At 36.4% G+C, this 19,899-nt stretch overlaps 1 protein-coding gene across 1 annotated transcript in view; it reads right to left on the bottom strand.

Moving 5' to 3' along the window:
- The window catches only part of LOC150099731 (death-associated protein kinase 1-like), a 504,639-nt gene that overhangs the window by 179,154 nt on the left and 305,586 nt on the right, over window positions 1-19,899 (bottom strand). Inside the window, exon 14 of the mRNA XM_090403485.1 lies at window positions 16,728-16,826. Coding sequence (XP_090259611.1) covers window positions 16,728-16,826 — 99 coding nt within the window. The remainder of the gene's footprint in view (window positions 1-16,727; window positions 16,827-19,899) is intronic.

The raw sequence follows: 19,899 nt of genomic DNA, 5'->3' as shown, positions 1-19,899 counted from the left end.
ATTCCCCCCACAAAAAACCAAAATGATTATTAAAATATCAATTATTCATTAAACAAAAAAATAAAAAATAAAAAAATAGAGATACCATATTATTAGTACTGGTACAGAACAGTGAATTGAATACTTAAAATACTGAATAAAATAAAATATTGAATAAATAAAAAATATTTATGATCGTGATGATTCATAGATTCATTAGTCTTGTTCCTGTTGAATATTTCTTTAAATACATACTTAATGTGTTGTAGTTCCTGCAATAGATGCCAAATAAGTGGCCTCTGGAAGTCTTTACATCATATTTATCCTGAACGAATACGATAACAACTCTGTGGAAATTGAGTATTTAAATATCATACTTGTATGGGAGAATGTATGCAAAACTATCAATAACAAACACCTGCAATAAACAATTTTACATTTCTCAATGATGTGGTAATTTTTTTTCTTTTATGGTAATCCTATACACCCGAGGTTTTTCAATCTATAGTATCAGTATCATTGGCTGGGCAGAAAATTGAACATGGAGGGTAAAGTTTTTTTTTTTCAAAGTTTTTAACAATGGATTTGCAGATCTGTAGACTGTGTGCTAGGAAATACATAACAGGGAAAAGTGTTTTACAAAACAGCAATAGAAGAAATGAATGAATGATGAGAGGAAAAAATTGTTCTGTTAACATTTGGACTGTAAACTGTAATTGAAGTACATCTGCTTTAACAGGTTTCAAAGAGTGGGAAGAATTAATGATGCTGATTCTGATGAACAGTGAGCATGAAAATGCATGAGCAGTAACTGAATGTTTCTGTGAAGGAGTGAAGTAAACTAGTGAGAGATAGGCCAATAATCACTCAGTTGTTCTCTCTCTTTGTACTTAATATATCAAGAAATTAATATGATAAACTGTAAATCACAACATTCTGGAAAAAAACTACCAAAGTGCAGAATGAACAAATGTAAAAAAGAACACCCCCCTCCCCCCAACACACACACATGTAAAAATTTGCTTTGGAGGTGGGAAGGGAGACAAAGCTCATAACTGTGTCCTCTATCTGTACATTATGTTTTTGATTTGATAATGTCTTTGGTGCAGGGATGTCTAAACTGATGAATATAATATCTTTAGTGCTAAGTGTGAGATCCTGAGTCTTGTGTCAAGACTAAGGATCTCACACTGTGTGTTTAATGTCAAAGGAAAAATCTACTAATTCCTTGAATGCTGCTGCCACTAGCTTCCTGGTTAAATAATAGTTAGGGGTGTCTAGAAGAGGATAAAGCAGGGAGTTGTTTTTATGTGCTTGAGGTAAACCACATTTCTAGAGGCATGGCAGTAGTGTGAGACTAATATTTTAACAGTAACAGTTGGATAGATGTTACTTTTGTGAAGTGTGAGCCAGTCTGCAGCAACCAGATTATTTGCCCATATCTTTATACTGGTGGGCTCCATTAATAACTTGGATAACAGTTATGAGCTAATAAGAATGGAAGAAACTATTTAGGAGTGGACTAACTTAGGTAGAGGTCAAGGTGTGGTATCTACACCTCTCAAATGAAACACCAAACCTCTGTGATAGTAGGCATTACTAGGTGATATATGTGTTTTATTGCTAAGTGTAATACCATCAATGTTGCTTACAGAAAGCTTGAAGCAGCAAAAAATTTTATAGCTTTAAAATAGTTATTCCACATAGGGTAACACTATAGGAGGATCCTAAATCAGCTGGCAAACTGAATGATTGGCACAAGGACAACAAATGTTATACTGAGCCAAAGCAAAGGTTACAGCAGTACACAAATTAATAATAAATAGTAATAAAGTGATAAATTAAGCAATTCAGTATCTACACAAAAATAGAATTAATAATCATATGTGCTTAAATTAATTCTTTGTAAAAAGTTTAACATCATGCAATTTGTTCAAGTGTGATAATATCTGCTTGAGTGTATATGGCTTAGCTAGATTAGTAAAAATTTCATTTCTCTCTCATGTGAAGTGCTGGCACTCCAACCAGAATATGACAATGGTGAGATGCATGTAGCACTTTTCACACATAATGACCCCAGCTGATGACCCATAATAAGGTGGGTGACATCTTGTTATGTTTGGCACAGATAATATTGTCAACATTCATGCCAATAGCTTCCATAATCTCTTTGGCATGCAAACCAAAGGGATGAGTGGCAGTCTGACATGTAATATTGAGCTTCTCAATGCAGAAAAAAAAAAAAAAGATACTAGTATAGACCATGCAGGATGCTCTGGTCAAGACTTAATTTTTAGGGCATAATTAAGAGGCAATATTTTCATCTAATTGATGTAGTACATTCATTTGCTTCAACATAAAGACTTTGAATGAGCAATGTGTGAAAAGCACTGGTAGTTATTCACATACTGTGATGTTGTATAGAGTCCAACCATTGGAGTATGATCTCCTTGAGTGGAGCAAGGAACACTGATCAGTACCCCATTCTGTAAAGGATAGAGTGCAAAGGAAATTCAGTGCTTTTTTTGCATTTGTCCCTAAGTTGAAGAATGTGTATAAAGAATGTAAGTTTTTGGTCAAAGATGAATCCCAAGAACTTGGCCTTTGATGCTACCCGAATAATACTTTGTCCCATTCTTAAATCAGAATCTGGGTGAACATGTTTCAATAGAAGTATATGCGTTTTATTTCTGAAAACCTGACCCCATTACTGAGAGCCATGAAGAGAGACAATTAACTGCTTGCTTAAGTTGTCTTTCAATTACTGTATATTGCAGGAGTGACAAATTATGAAGTCATTGGCATAAAGAGCATTGATTATTATGGGAAGAAGCTGTTTAGTGACAATTAACAATAATAGCAAAGTGTGTTGCGTTTAAGACAGAGCCTTGAGGAACACCTTATTGATTATACTGATAAGATAACATGCTTTCCACTTAGATTTCACTGCTTCATTGAATGATGTCTGACTGACTGTTTCAGCAATAAATTTTGCAAGAATAGGGACAGGTATTCCAGTCAGCATGGTCTATTTTCCACACAGGCATCCATGTAGAAGAACACGGTTCCTGCGAAGCCATAGTGCAAATAACAGTGCTTTTTTTTTTTAAAGGAAAATGATCGCTTCCATAGACGTTCCCTTCAACATCCCAAATGAGCAGTGCAAAGATGGCCGGGAAGCAGACTGTAAGATTTATGCAGAATACAAGTGGATAGGCATGTTGAAGTGGATATGGAAGAAGGTATTGACTATTATTAAAAAGGGAACAGTCATGATTGTTGAGCATTTGCTCAATGTTATGACCTCGTCCATTTGTGTTTGTACTACCCCATAAAATGTTGTATCCATTCAAGTCACCTATGAGAAGTAATGGCTGAGGCAACTGCAATATAAGATTATCAAGTTCTTAACTCATAACCCAGTGGTAAATAAATGGAACATATTGTAATAAGAAATCCCACAGATATGCAAATTGCTACTGCTTCCAAAGCAATATTAAGCTGGACATGTTGGAAAGGAGTATCATTAATAATATGTGATACCTCTAAGGAATCCAAAGACTCATCGAAGGAGGGCACCTACTCTACAACTCTCTGTCTCTACCACTCAATCCACAAACTACAATGAACAACATCATCTACATCAGTATTTCCCAACATTTTTGGATCATGCCCCACCTCAACGGCTGAAAGATTTTGATGTCCCCCCCCCCCCCACACACACACAATGGTGAGTGTTTTGAGTATATCAGTGATGAGGTGACGAATGCAACATCATTTTATAATTATCTCCCAAAATATTCAAATTTCCCCCCTGTGGAGCGTATGCCCCATTTTGAGAAACACTGATCTACACCAATGCAATCTACTGCCCACCATCACCACCACCACTAGTATTTTTACAGACAATCATAAATATCCATGCCCATGTTGGGATTCGAACCCTTAGCCTTTTGGCTGGAGAGCTGATACACTAACCACTCGGCCAACCAGGCCTGCAAAAAGCTTTTCTAGTCAGCAACTAGCATCAAACATACAACTGTCTTTCTTCAGACAGCCAAGTGCTAAGGATGCATGTGTTTGATTGCCCATTAGGATAGTTACTCTACCATGAGCTGGGGTATCTCCAGTTTTGCTCTTATAAAAACAAGTAAAATGCTTTAGGGGTTGGATCCCCACTGGATTTTAAATATGTTTCCTACAGACAGAAAGAGAAAGGTTTGTGTTCCTGCAGCAGAACCCTGATATCATCGACATTACAGTGAAACCCACAACAGTTCCACTGTACAATTTTTTTTTTTTTTTTTGTTGTTGTTTTAGCTTTGTAGGTTTATCTGATTTTCTAAGATGTTGAAGGCTTAGATTTGCTAGGCTTCTATTTATCTATTGATTTAGGAATATATGGACACACAGTGTCCATTTTGTTCTGGAAATTTTTTTAATATAGTATCTGATGTGTCAGGATCATTTGGTGAGTTTAATTTACTTTCAGTAGATACAAATATATCCATTTTTTCTATGGGAGTGTTTGGTGGTTTATCTTTAGGTGAGATCTTTGCCATAATTTTCTTCACAGGTGGGTTCTCTTCAAATGGGATAATTTTTGGAGTTGTTTCAGGATTGAGACCATAGGTGGTACAACTGATGCACTCCACAGAGAAGCACTCACGATCACAAAGTTCAGGTATGGGGAAATTATCAGATGGTGGAATAGACATATGGTAAGTTGTTAATATTTTCTTAGTCACCTTTTCAGCATAAGAAGATTTCAAGATAGGTGTGGGGTTGACTGGCTTCCTCTTTGTATCCTGATATGTTATGTTCTGTTTTTATCTTTTGCATTTCTTTTCCCATCCTTTCACCTATGGCATGCACAGGAGTAAGCAGGATAATCTCCCTGCCATCTGACACATTTAGCTTTATTTGCAGAGCAAGGTTTATCATCCTACTCTTTACTATTACATCATGCACAGGTGGTAGAGCCACAAAAGGCAAGTTTGGGTATGTCTGTATTTCTGACATGTAAAGCATCTCAGCAGATAAGGCATGTGCAGCCTAACAGGACAATTAAGATGCACTGGTTTTACAGATATTGGAGGTTTAGGTTAGGAGTATCAAAAGTAAGGATGATATTCATTCTCAGAACGAGGTGACCATCTCTATGCATCAGGATGCACCTCATACCAGTCACTTCCTGATCTTTAATTTCTGAACATGTTTTCCTCATCTGAAACAACAAGAATTTAGCAATTTATGAGGTGTTACTGTAGTTGGCATTCTACCCATCGATAATGCACTGAATAATTTTTCCGAGCAGAGCTGATGTGATGTTTCCACAAGGATATCACCAGATAACAGTGTCGTAATGTTCTGGGAGATCCTTCTAGTCCTTTTAAACTCTTCTAAATAAAGAAGAGTGACCTTCTCCATATTGGCTTTTCACCTGTTGCATTTATGATGAGAAAAACTGGTACATTTATAGTGTTGTCATGTCTTTTGTTTTTTACTTCTGTAATCAAGTGATGTATCTACAATATAGTACTTGGTTTTGACGTTGTTTAGGGACCCTGAAATATTTGAGGATGAAGGATTCATGCTGAAGAGATTTTTTGTTCACCACCTGAGCTCTTCACCCACCATGGAGCCACACATGGATGTCCACTCATTGGCAAGCAATGACTGCACTTAGGAGAGAAATACTGGGCTACCCTGGATGCTACATCAGAAACACAGCAAGTTATGGGCCCTGACCTCGGATAGTGGGTTGGGGTGGAAGACTTACTGAAACACCACTGACCCTAGCAGGCAATTCTACTAGCCAAAATGATTCATTCAGGACCATCTCTCTTAAAGAAGCAGAGGCAAAAGTAGTGCCAGACTACCAGGATCTTCCTTTCTGGATGTTGATAGATCACACGTCGCAGAATTGCCATCTTTTCTTCTACCGAAATACATTTTCTGTTTTTTTTCTCTAAGTTACTGCCACTACATCCACCATCGCAACTTGAAAGCAACTATTTCGTAGCAGAAATTCTACAATATCAATTCATACTGTGATTGATATTGTAGAATGCATGGCAAAAACAGTGTCAAGGTTTTGGTTCCCAGTGATGGTGGTCTGGAAGACAATAGCATAAAAGACTCAGGAGAATCAGAGCAAAGAAGATGGGAAGAAAAGCAAAGAAAAACAGTAAGAATGAAAAGGGCCAGTACCATCATTGGGAGGTTCCTGCCACCACAGACAGGTGCCTAAGAGAAGAGGCTGGCAAACAATCTTGTTCCTAGAAGCCATCTGAGTAGCAGTATGTGAGGAGGCACTGTCAAGCACATGATTTGTAGAGGAGTTGGATGAAATTCTAAATATGTAGGGGATTAATAAGGAATTCATTACTGTATATTGTAGGTCCCTCCAAATTTCAACTTATCTGAAATTGGGAAATTACACAAGAATAAAGGCAACTTTCTCAAATTCTTTCACATTCATTTCATAAATACATACAGTAAAACCCCTTTTTTTACGTTCCCGCAATTTACGCTTTCCTGCCATTTACGTCATTTTCCTTTTTTTCCCATCTTAAGGCCTATTCTTACAATATATTGTTTTCCCACCATTAACAACTTAATATGGATGTTATTTCCCGTGATTTGTGGTTTTTTCTCGGGTGGCAATACTGATTTTCGAATCGATTTCCTCTCATTCAAATTGATTTCTGCAGAAATCTGAGCATTTCTGTTTCCAGATGGAGTTGCTTTTGGCTGTAGTTTCGTTTTCACCATCATGACTTGCACGGTTGCAGCAGTGATGTAGTGATGAGCGATACCATGATTTTTCAATCACAGTATGAACTGATATTGTAGAATTTCTGCTACGAAATAGTTGCTTTCAAGTTGCGATGGTGGATGTAGTGGCAGTAACATAGAGAAAAAAAACAGAAAATGTATTTCGGTAGAAGAAAAGATGGCAATTCTGCGACGTGTAGATTGGCATGCCGGAACACACATGTGCAATTAGCAAAAGATTTTGGACTCTCCGTGTCCACTTTGAACACGATAGTAAAAAACAGGTCAAGCATTGAACTCAATTCAAAGCAATCTGGCGCTATGTCAAAAAAATGAAAATATATCCGGACATCGACATACGATGATTTGGATAAACTTGTGGTGGAGTGATTTGTTTCTACAAGAGCGTCGGGTATTCCAGTCAATGGAATACTCCAAGCGAAAGTTCTTGAATTTGCTGCGAGGTTGGGGATTTAATGGTTTTAATGCGTCAAATGGACGGACTGATCGTTTCAAGACTCGTCACAATATTGTGTATAATCAAGTGCATGGAGAAAGTAATGGTATTGCAGGGGAAACTATAAAACCAGTGGAAACATGAACTAAAGACTATTATTCAGGACTATGAACCAAAAAATATTTTCAATGTTGATGAAACTGGGCTCTTTTATAACATTCTGCCAAATAAAACATTGTGTTTTAAAGGAGAAAAGTGTCACAGTGGAAAACTCAACAAGCAAAGGGTAACTGTTTTTCTCATGGTCAATGCTGATGGATCAGAAAAATTACCTCCACTGGTAATTGGTAAATTTAAAAAGCAAAGGTGTTTTAAGAATGTGAAAAATCTGCCTATTAAGTATGATGCCAACAGCACAGCATGGATAACCAGCACATCCTCACATCCACCATGCATGCTCTGGATGCTAAAATGGGGACAAATCACCACAAAATACTACTACTGCTAGACAAATGTCCTGCACACCCTGAATATCTGCAGCTTAGAAACATTAGATTAGTGTTCTTTCCCCCTAATTGTAGACGTGAGCTTCAGCCATTAGATCTGGGCATCATCCATGCATTTAAATGGAAATATAGAAAAATGCTTGTTGAAAAAGCTGTGTTTATGCATGGTAATTGTATGGACCCAAAACAAATGACCATATCAATCATGATGCGATGCATTATGTGGCCAAAGCATGGTTGCATATTACTCCTGAAACCATATCCAACTGTTTCCGGAAGGCAGAAGTTACGTTTGCAGAAGAGGAGGAAGAAGTTATGTCAGTATCCAACAACTGGTATGTGATGGATGAATCTTCCTCATTTCAAGACTATGTTGATGTTGATATGATCACATCAATGGTACCAAGTGTGGAGGACATCCTTTCCAACCACCTTGGTGAAGAAGAGGAAGAAGTGGTTGAAGAAGACTGTGATCAAGAACCTACTGTCCCTACTAGTAAAGAAGCAATGGAAGCTATCTCTGCTTTGAGGCAGTATATTGCAAGCATCAGGAAACGATGGGGCATTTAATGCCTTATACACTGTGGAGAGGCAGGTGGAACTTATATGAGTGGAGAAAAAGCAAAAACAATCAACAATCAAAGATTTTTTTAATTAGATAAATGTAAGTAATTGTAAATTCATTTATTTTCAGTTATTAAATTTTGTAATCTATTAAGTAGAGTCACATAACAGCAGTAAGTCATCTTTTAGACTTTTTTTTAATGTTTTTAACATTTCCTGCTATTTACACTTTTTCCATCAGTCCCCTAGAAAGTGTAAAGAAGGGGTGTTACTGTATGTGGTCTTAGTTCCAATCTTAACAATGTACATGTCTACCTCCAGTCTACAAAACAATACCTAGTTTATTAGCAGAAACTCAAATTTCAACAAAGCACTACTTTATCTCAATTTCCACAATTATAATTTCACAAGTTGTTTTGTATTCAGTATATCTATCACTCTTCAGTAGAAGATCATGTTGCCTATAATACTGGCTATTTATTAGCTGCTGTCGGCAAGGCTAATGCGCCTGCTCTCCAATCAATATGCTTGGGGTTAGAATTTTGTTGTGAGAATGGATGTTTCCATGCCTCCCGGTGTATCCCGTGTATGTAGAAGCATTGAGTTCTCAAGGCCGGTTTACCTGCTTGAGGGATGAAACACCCCAGATAAACTGGGGAGAAAAACCATGCATTCCATCCCCAAGACCAGCTAACTTGGCTATGTCTGAGAAAGATCCTAAGCTCCTGATGTCAGAGATGGAAATCGAACCCAGGATGTTTCTTACCCAGGCACATGGTTGCGAAGCGCACAGCCACTCAGCTAACCATGCAGACTATTTTAAAAAATTAGAAAAACAAGTTAAAAATAAGTTATAGAAAAATAAATAAATAAAATAAATCAAAAAATTTAGCATGCTCAAAGTAACAAATTACAGGCAAGTTAGTATCTTTGGAGTGTTGGTTAAAGGTAATTCAAGAATGGGTTGATAGGAATATATTATTATTATTATTATTATTATTAAGAGAGACTTTCAGGGATTCAGAGACTCATTAAGGGAGGCCACATACTACACACACCAGCTTTCATACTTATTCTTCTGCTTGCACTCACAACATCCAATGGCAATTCATTCCAATCACGCACCACCCTATAAGAGAAAAATCTAGTCTTCACCCCCTTCTTAGTGGCATTCATTCTCAGCTTCCAAGAATGCCCTCTTGTAGTTTCCCCACCCTCCATAAACTGAAAAATTCTATCAACTGAAATCTTGTATGACCCGTTCAAAGTTCGTAAGTCTCAATCACATCACCCCTCTTTCTCCTGTTTGCTAGTGTCTGCAGACTATAAATTTTCAATTTGTTTTCATAATCAGTATTCCACAATCCTGATAACATTCACTCCCCTTTGCACTCTCTCCATATTTTATAGAAATATATAAAAAGTAGGTCCAGCTTTAGTAATTTATTCATATTTTATAATAAATTGACAGCAGAATTGGATAAAGGATATGAATTCACCTGATACTGCTGGCCTTTGCAAAGGCATTTCACAGAATACTGCATAGAAACTATTGCAAATGAGGATGAATATGAGGCTGGTGGAATGAATGGGGGAAAGGTGGGGTGACTGACAGACAGACACCAGAGGGTAGTGTATGGCAGATTGGGATCAAAATGAAATTGACTTGTGGAGTGTCCCAGGGTTCTGTACTAGGAATACTATTCTTTAATTTATACATGAATGATATAGCAGAAGACTTAAGGGGTGATATAACATAACCTCGAATCCAGGGGATCATCATCAAATTCCTACCATGTACACTCAAGGGGTGTACAGGATATGATAGTACCACATGAAAAAATTACATCATTACTAACTTCCTATCTACAATTTTCCTCCAAATCAGTCTGTTACTTGTCAAGACTCCAACATTATCAGATCTTATATTTCTATCGTCTAAGGCACTTTGTACCGTATCAATCCACCTATATCTTGGTCTTCCTCTGGGTCGTTTTCCTACCAATCTGGCAAAGAACACTTGTTTTGCTAAGCTTTCCTCTCCCATTCTATTTAAGTGACCATACCACCTGAGATTAGCTCTGCTAACGCATTCCTGGATGCTGACAATGTCAAGTTCTTTCCTAATATCCTCGTTTTTAATATGATATTGCCATTGATGCCATCTGTTCACGCCTATAATCTTTCTCAGGACTCTCATATCTGCAGTCTCTAGTCTTTGGTCAAGTGTTTTACTTCTGACCCAGCTCTCAGATCCATAAGTTAAAACTGGTTTGAACACTGTCTAGTATACAGTTAATTTAGTGTTATGACTAATTTCTCTCTTATTCCATATGAATTTATTCAATTGACTTCCCACCATACCAGCTTTGCTGATTCTGTTGTCTATTTCTATATTTAATTTACCATCTTCACTAAAAATCGTGCCTAAGTAGTTGAAATCTTTTACTTGTTCCACAGGTTCTCCATTCACAACACACTTGACATTTTCAATGATTCTGCCTATTTTAATTGTCTTGGTCTTTTTATTGACCTTCATACCATATCTATTACAACAGTTATTCAATTTAGTCAGAGAATCTTGCAGACTTGTAGCGGATTTATTTAGAAGTATAACATCATCTGCATAAAGCAAAGAGCTGACATTAACATCTCCAATTCTGATATCATGTTTAATACCACTTTCCTTCATAATGTGATCCATATAGATAATGAATAACAGAGGGGATAATGTACATCCTTGTCTCACACCAGATTTAACATTAAAACATCTTCCTGTACTTCCTTCAATTCTAACTGCTGACTTATAACTCAAATAAAGACTAAGTATTGCTTGATATAATGCCCCAATGACACCATATAACTGTAGTGTATTGAATAGCTTCTCTCTTGGCACCTTGTCATATACCTTTTCCAAATCAACAAAACTCAAATAGAAATCTTTGTTATATTCCCATGATTTCTCCACTATTTGTCGTAAAGTGAAGATCTGATCCTGACAGCCTCTATTTGGCCGGAATCCAGCTTGTTCTTAACCCAGCTTTTCTTCCACAATTCTTCTCAATCGTTTCTCAAGTATACTTGCATAGATCTTGCCAGGAACACTTATTAGGGAAATACCTCTGTAATTCTCACATTCAGTTTTATTTCCTGTTTTATATATGGGTACTATGAGAGCTCTACTCCGATCATCGGGAATTCGTCCCTCTGTCCAGGCTTTCTGAACAATGCAGTGCAGCCACTGTAAGATTTTTATACCATCATACCTCAGCATTTCTGGTCGAATATCATCTACTCCTGCTGCTTTCTGCATTTTAAGTCTTTGATGGCTTTTTCTACTTCAAGTATGGATTTTTACCACTATGCTATCATCACTGCTAGTTTCATTTAGCAGTTTTTCAAAGTAATTACTCCATACTTCATGGATTTCTTTTTCTTCTGTTTTCATGTCACATTTATCATCTCTAACTCCTTTTACAGCACTCTTTCCTCCATTCCTAAGCGTCTTCAACAACCTCCAGAATATTTTGGCACCTTCTTGATATTTATTTTCTATATTCTTGCCAAAGTCCTCCCATGACTTTTGTTTAGCTAGTTTTACGCAGTGTTTAGCATTCGTGCATTTGTCTCTGTATTCTCTAAGAGCACAAGCTGACTTATTTGCCAGGAACTTTTGATATGCTTTCTGCTTTTCCTTCACTGCCTGTTTAACTTCCTGTGTCCATCATGGAGTTCTAATTTTTCTATCCTTGCACACAACTTCACCACATGCCTCTCTAGCTGAATCAATCAGGGCTTTCTCCAAGGTTTGATTCCTGTTCTCAAACTCTTTCATTTTTCCTTCAATAATCTTTGTGTATTTTAGTCTACAGCTCACATCTGAGAGCTGCTCAACTTTTATTCGCTTTAAAACTTTCTTACATGTTATTCTTTTCAATATGAAATTCAATTTTATCCTGCTCAAGACTAAATAGTGATCACTTCCAATTTCAAATCCTCTGCAAACTCTGGTGTCCTGCACCAGGGAGAAAACATCACTATCAACAATAACATAGCCAATGAGACTTTTCTTTTTCCTTGCCTCTTCTCTCCATGTGAATTTGTGCACATTTTTATGTTAGAACACGGTGTTAGTAATAACCAGTCCATGTCCTGAGCAGAAATCCAACAAATATTTGGCATTATTATTAGCTTTGCTCTTTTCTCCAAATTTTCCCAAAATATTTTTGTATGTCTCACAATCATTTCCTACTCTGCTATTTAGATCTCCAACATGGACCAACTTTTCCTTTTTCATTGTGTCAGTTGCTTTTTCTAAAGCATCAAAAAATTCCTCCACTTCTACCTTAGTAGAACCTTCTGTGGGACCATAGGCACAAATAAGTCTCATTGTCCAGTTCCCTATTCTCATATTTGCCCACATTACTCTACTTGAGACTGCCTGCCATTCAAGAAGATTAGCCTCGTATTTTGTGTTGAATACTATGGCTACTCTTTCTTTTCCTTGATTGTCATTGCCTGAATATAACATTTTGTATTTATTGCTCAGAAAGATCTCACCAGTTTTTGTCTTTTTTGTTTCAGTCATCCCTATTATGTCGATCTGGTACTTATCTAATTCCTCAGCTAGCTCCATTTCTTTGCCATTCAGGCTTCTTATGTTAATAGTACCAATCTTTAACTCTGGTGATGTTGAGTTGGGGTGTGTTTTCAGATTTGTTCCAGTTGCTGACTTTTCGCTGTTCACTCTGGTTCCCTGGCGAAAACAATGGGGGGGCTTGTTTAACCGGGCAACGCCCCAGCCGGCATGAAATTTTGTCATGTTGTACCATCATTTTTTATTTTGGTTTAATCAATAAGAATGCAATTTGGTTGGCTAAGTCCCAAATTGCCAGCCCATCCTCGTTCATTCGGTATCCAAGAAGATATCCAACAGGGTGCACCACGAGAAGGTGAGGATTGAACATTAGGTCAGAAGCCCTGGTCGATTCTCCGCATTCCTTTAAAGGCTATGTGGAGGTCTCCTCTCAGTTATACAGCTTTGACCCTTAAGCACCCCAGGGGATTTGGGGTTATATTGTGAGAGGTTGGTGTAATTTAGTTCATGTAAAATTGGTAATATTTATCTGTTTTATTGTTTTCTCCTTAGAAAATTAGTTTTATAGTATATTGGAGTAGATTGTGTTTTTAGAGTATTTAGTGTCTTTATAACATATTTTTATTGTGATATTGTAATATTAAATACAGCTGTAAAATAGCACTGAAAAAGCATAAGAAAGAAGCTAACAAGAACAGCCAAGTAGTGAACAAGAAATTTTCTCCACTAGAGACAATATCGAGGAGGATACTGAAAATAATTTAACCAGCAAAATCTCTAGATTAAAACAGATTATTAGAGAGACAATGAGGGAATTACAGAAAGTCAAGATCTGTTTAGAGGAATGTAGGAAGTATAAAAAAAGTTCAGCAGCAAAATGGAAAACAACAAAGCATGGAATCAGGAAAGTTAGTGTGCAATAATGAAAATCTGGTAAGTAATTATAAATAGAAGGATGTTATTTGGTATGGTGACTATCATAAACATGCCACTGATGAGTGGGTTATAATGTTAAGTTTTCCCAGAGAAAATTAAAAATGTAACACAAACAACTAAAAAACAGAAAAGAAAACAAAAGAGGTTGTAATTCTGGTAGGTATCAATGACTTAACTAGCAATAAATTTAGTATGAGAGAGGATATGAAAAAGTTATTGGAAGAAGTTAGAGTGAAGAGTGAGAAAGTAAAAATCGTTAGTATACTACTTAGCTTTGATGGAAATGAATTACGAAGAAGGGCTATTATGGCAAATATTCGATTCATATGTTGCATAGAAGGAATGGATGCAAGTTTTGGATGTGTGGAATGAGTCCAAGGGAAGATTAGATTTGTATAAGAGTGATGGCCTATGCTAGAATCTGTTTGATGTCACGAGTCTTCAAAAATTATTAATTCATGGGAGAAATAATTCTAATGAGAGAAATCACGAGAATCTGAAGGCTAAGAGCTTACTTCTGTCAGGTTTACATTAATCAACTTTTTTTTGGAACATGCAATACATCTGATGTGTCAGGGTTAGTTGGCAAGTTTAATTTTCTTTTGGTGAAAACCAAAGTGTCAATTTTTTCTGTGTGTGTGTGGGGGGGGGGGGGGGGGGGCTGGGAGTTTAATCTTTAAGTGGTATCTTTGTTATAATTTTTTTGACAAGTGGGTTCTCGTTGAATGGAACCATTTTTGGAGATGTCTCTGGAATAAGTGACTACCACAGGTCATGCGATTGATGCACTCTACAGAGAAGCACCCATGATTATAAAGTTCAGGTATGATGAAATTATCAGATAGTGGAAAAGACATACTTATTTGAGATGCTGTTGACATTTTCTTAGCTGCCACCTTCTCAGCATAAAGATCTCAAAACAGGTGTAGTAGTGATTGACTTCCTTTTTGCATCCTGATATGATATATTTTGTTCTGTTTTTAATTTTTTGTATTTCTTTTTCATCTTTCCATTTCTGACATGAATGTGAATAAGCTGGATGATCTCCCCAACAATTGACACATTTGGCTTTTTTTTTTTTTTTGCAGAGCAAGATTTGATATCATGCTCTTTACTACCACATTGGGCACAGGTGGTGAAGCCAAGACAGGCAGTTTAAGCATGCCGATATCTGACATCTAAAGCATCTCAGTAAATTAGGGATGTATGCTCTAACAGGACAGTTGAGACCCTGCTTTTATAGATGTTGGAGGCTTAGATGTATCAAAAGCAAAGATGATGTTCCTAGTTGAAACCAGGTGACCATCCCTATGTATTATGATGTGCCTTACACCTGCCACTTCCTGATATTTAAGCTCTGAACATATCTCCTCATCAGGAACAAGGCAATTCCATTCTGATATCACTCCTCTGCAAGAGTTGAGTGCTTTACTATGATTGGTATTTTACCCATTGATGTAGCTCCCAGTAGTTTCTCGGAATGGTGCTGACATGATGTTTCCATAAGGATATCACCAGAACGTAATTTCTTAACAGTTTTGGGAAATCCTGCCAGTCCTTCTAAACCCTCTTGAAGAAAGAAGGGTGACATTTTCCCTATTGGCTTTTCATCTGTTGCATGGATGATCAAAAATACAGGTACATTTATACTAGTATCATATATCTTTTGTTTCTTACTTCTGTTACCAAATGATGTATCTATGGTATCAATACTTGGTTGGGGTTTTGTTAAGTCCCCTGAAACATTTGAGGATGAAGAATTCATGTTCAGGGGATTTTTCGTTCAGCACCACACATGGCTGCCCACTGACCAGCAAGCAATGACTGCACTTGAGAGTGAAACATCAGGGCTACCCTGGATGCTATACCAGCACCACAGCAAGCCTTGGATCCCAACCCCCAGACCATGGAGTGAGAGACTTCAACACCCCTTGCATTCAAGCCTACTAGCAAAATGATCCTAGCTGGGCCATCTAGGACTATCTGTCTTGCCGAACGAAGCAGAGGCCCAAGTTGTGCAAAGCTATAGTTCAACCACAGATGAGAGAACCCTTGACACTTCTGCATGGCAGAAGAAGAAGGCAAATCCATTCCAATAATAGGATAATCAATCCATTTTGTGGGATGAGTGTTTATTATTACACGTCAGAAAATTAGCTTTTCTTTTATGAACATAATAGTTTTTAAAGTACTAACTATTTTGCTTGTATAACAGTTGGAAAATTTTATGTATAAAGCATGTGATTTCACGTGTTAGTGATGGATTTGTATATCCCTTATTCTTTTCTCTCCTTCAACATGAACTGACTCCTCTTGGCACTCTGCCAGCTACAGTTCTCTCAACTGTGGGCAGATTATACCCACTGGGATCCCCCTTCCTGGATATCTACAGGTTGCACAGCATGGCAAACATGGTGATAGGGTGTTGGATCCCAGTAATGGTGGTCTGGAAAAAGGGATAGAAAAAAGACTGAGGAGAAGTAGAGCAAGGAATATGGGAAGAAAATAAATTCCATGTTTCGTTTCTAGAGCAGGGTTTCCAGACTATATAAAAATAAATAATAATACAAAAAATATTTAAAAAAATAATAATAACCTTTCATGAGTGAGAGCCACAGAAAGCTTTTGGAAGTAAAAGCAGATTAGGAGAGGTAGTAGTCAAAGAGCCAAGTGAATCAAAGAGCCAAGTCTCTCACTCCAGGAACTCATTATTTCTGAAGAAATAATGAGTTCCTGGTTTCACCCAAATAAACTAAAGCTTTTATAAAGTTGGTATTTTTTTTTGGTATCTGCATTTCAAATTAGAGTTTTCTCTAATATTATTAAATAAAGTTGTTCTGAAAATTTGATTCAATTTAAGAAAAAAAAAATGCATTTATAGAAATAAGAATATATAAAGGAGACAAACCTTATTTCGGAGGTTTGTGTGAGCACCAAAATCACATAAGGTATCAACAATCTTGGGAAAACCATGCCATACAGCAATGTGCAGTGCTGTCTCACCATGCTGATATGAAAAAAGAAGTTAAATATTTTCATGCAAACTCACAGAAATATAAAAACTAATAAACTTTAGGTAGAGAAAAGAAACAAATAAAAAAGTACTAGGGTATTTTCAATAATATACGGTACGTAAATTAAGTGAATCCATTCCAAATGTCTATTTTTAGATGAACTAATGAAAGCTTCTTCGTTGTTCATGTTATTATAACTACAAAATGGATATAAGTGCAAAGGATAGCACTCTGTACATTTGTAAAAATTAAATATTATATATATATATACACACACACACATATAATGGATGTCTACTTAAATTTGATATCAAAAACTATTTATGGCATTTTCATTACCATGAGTTTTTCTTTTGAAACACATTTAAAAAAAAAAACCACAGCCAAATCTACTTGACTGGGATTTTTTGAGAACCCCTCCCCCAACTGAAGTGAGTTAAATGGAATAGCACCTGCAAATAACAAGTACTGGTAAGCACTTTTTATGTGGGAGATGCATTACAAGAAATCTGTGTAAAGTGAGTTTCCATGTTAAAAAGGGAATACTGTTTTTTTTTCTCCCCATATCTTTTGATTGTTTTTATTGATTTTTTCTATTTTTTTACAAATTGAGAGACTTATTTTCATTTGCTGAGAAGGGAGTAACATTTTCATCTACTTCTTTTATCCTTATCTTTAAAGATTGTTCTTATTGTTGACTTGCTTAATTTAAATTCATGTGCAAGGTAAATAATCTTAAAACTGGACCAAGGTTTTGCATCATTTTGAACTTTCTATCCAAATTGATAGTAGCATGCTTCTTTTTACTCCTGCATATCTTCATTGCTGTGACTTTCCTTCACTGGTCTTACTGATAAGTTTAATGAGGATGGAAATTAAACTGTAATAAATTATGTATGTGTGTGTGTGTGTGGAAACAATAGCATCAAAAGTGTATTGAACCAGCATGTACGTTCTTTTGTTTTTTTTAAAGTTTGTCTTCAAATCAGCAACGAATGTTGAATTTACAGATATGAGCTACACAAATGGCATGTGTGTAACAATGTTGGTCGATTGGTAGAGCCTCTGCTACTAATGGCTCACATAAAAATTAAGCAAGTTTGAGCACGGTCAGTAGTTGAAAGGAGGTCAATCGTTTGTTGGCTGTTGGATGCTGTTGGCACGCTCTCCCTCGATGAGTCTTTGGATTCCCTGGAGGTGTCAAATAACAATAATAACAACAATATACTGACAAGTGGAATAACATATATGTATACGGTGGAGGGGAGTGAATCCAAAAACATGAATTCACATAAATTGGGGATGTGTAAATCAGAGGTTACCTGAATATGCATTGAAGTGGAATAAAGTGCTGAACCTATAAGATGCTGCACCATAAAATAAATATTAACCAGAACATGCACTCAATTCATTTTTTTATCCTCACCAGATTTTGGCCCACTTTTTTGTTATTTGCATTTCAAATTAGAGTTTTCTCTAATATTATTAAATAAAGTTGTTCTGAAAATTTGATTCAATTTAAGAAAAAAAAATGCATTTATAGAATGTATTTATACAGATTTATTTTTGCTTTCAATTAATGAGTGAGAAATAAATCTTCAGCTTTTCATCTCAGCTCATGCAATATAACAAGTTATATCATATGGAGAGAACAAACTGAAAAGAGGTGTAATAAAAATCATAAGGACACATGTTGCACATGACTCACTCAATCAGGAGACTGCACTCATAGCATATAATCAGTGTCATGGTCAACTGTGAAAGACATTATCATCAGTAAGACTTGTACAAAGAACAACAAAACTGGTTCAGCTAAGGGAGGAAATTTTGCTTCTCAAAAGAAAACTGTTGAAAAGTGGTTTGCAGATGTGAGAAGATATAGACATATCATCATAATGATTTATGAGAAGGCAGAGACCATATTTTCTGATTCCAATAAAGAAGATCCAAGGTGAATACTCAAATGAAATATCATTCTAAAAACAAGACTGCTGAAGAATGTTACTGTGTTGGCTTCCGGTCATTTTTAAGAGTAGTAATTAAAAGCTGTAGGTGATCCTTGAAATTGTTCAAGATTTGTTTGTGAATTATATGATATCAAGCAGTAGAAGGATATTTCTGGCCTAAGAAATTGGCAAAGAATGCTTTCCCATTTGTCAATTACTCAACTCAGAGCTTAGACCTTGGGTATTCTTTATTATTCTGGCTCATACTCTCCCATTAGCATTTCTGATGTTATAACTCATTTAGAATTATTTTATTGTTGGCTTGCCTTTCCATCCTTCATCATGAAACAGTATTCAAATGTAAATGGTACTTCACATTATAGTTTGCAGTATGTCTGTAATACTACCAGCCAGGTTGGCTGAGTGGTTAGCGTATCCACTCTCCTGCCAAAAGGCTGCAGGTTCGAATGGATTTAATGACAATATTCATTGTCATTAAATCCATCCACATCAATGATCCAACCAATGGATAAGCATGCCAATGCTACTGCAAACTATAATGTGAAGTACCATTTCCGTTTGAATACTGTTTCATGATGAAGGATGGAAAGGCAAGCCAATAATAAAATAATTCTAAATGAGTTATAACATCAAAAATGCTAATGGGCAAGTATGAGCCAGAAATCAAAGCTAACAGCATGGAAAATTTGTTACCCCAAATTGTGCCTGATTTTGAAATGTTCAAATCCAACGAGAGATAACAACAGCAAAAAGTAACTGAAGAAATGGCACAGCTTGGAGAAAATCTCAGCCTTCAAGTGACATCAGAAGAAGTAGTGAAGCATGAAGATATCTTGAAGAAAAAATCCTCAACATTGATAAAAAGAGTGTGTCAGAATTAGTATATGTTTAATTTGTATGTTATTGATATTGGGATGAGTTTAACTAGTGATATGCAGCTGTTTGCAGATGATGCAAAACTGGGGAGAGCAATGCAGATGTTATGGCTTTACAAAAGGACTTGAAAACAGATTGCATGAATGGGCATGAAAGTGAAACTATCATTTCAATGTTACAAAGTGTAAGGTTTTGAAATATGGTAAGCAATGATGGGATGCAA

The sequence above is a fragment of the Typopeltis vanoorti genome, chromosome 14, assembly GCF_054136105.1.
Source record: "Typopeltis vanoorti isolate ZY-2024b chromosome 14, IOZ_Tvanoo_1.0, whole genome shotgun sequence".
Taxonomy (NCBI): domain Eukaryota; kingdom Metazoa; phylum Arthropoda; class Arachnida; order Uropygi; family Thelyphonidae; genus Typopeltis; species Typopeltis vanoorti.
This window is presented reverse-complemented; position numbering and strand designations above follow the sequence as displayed.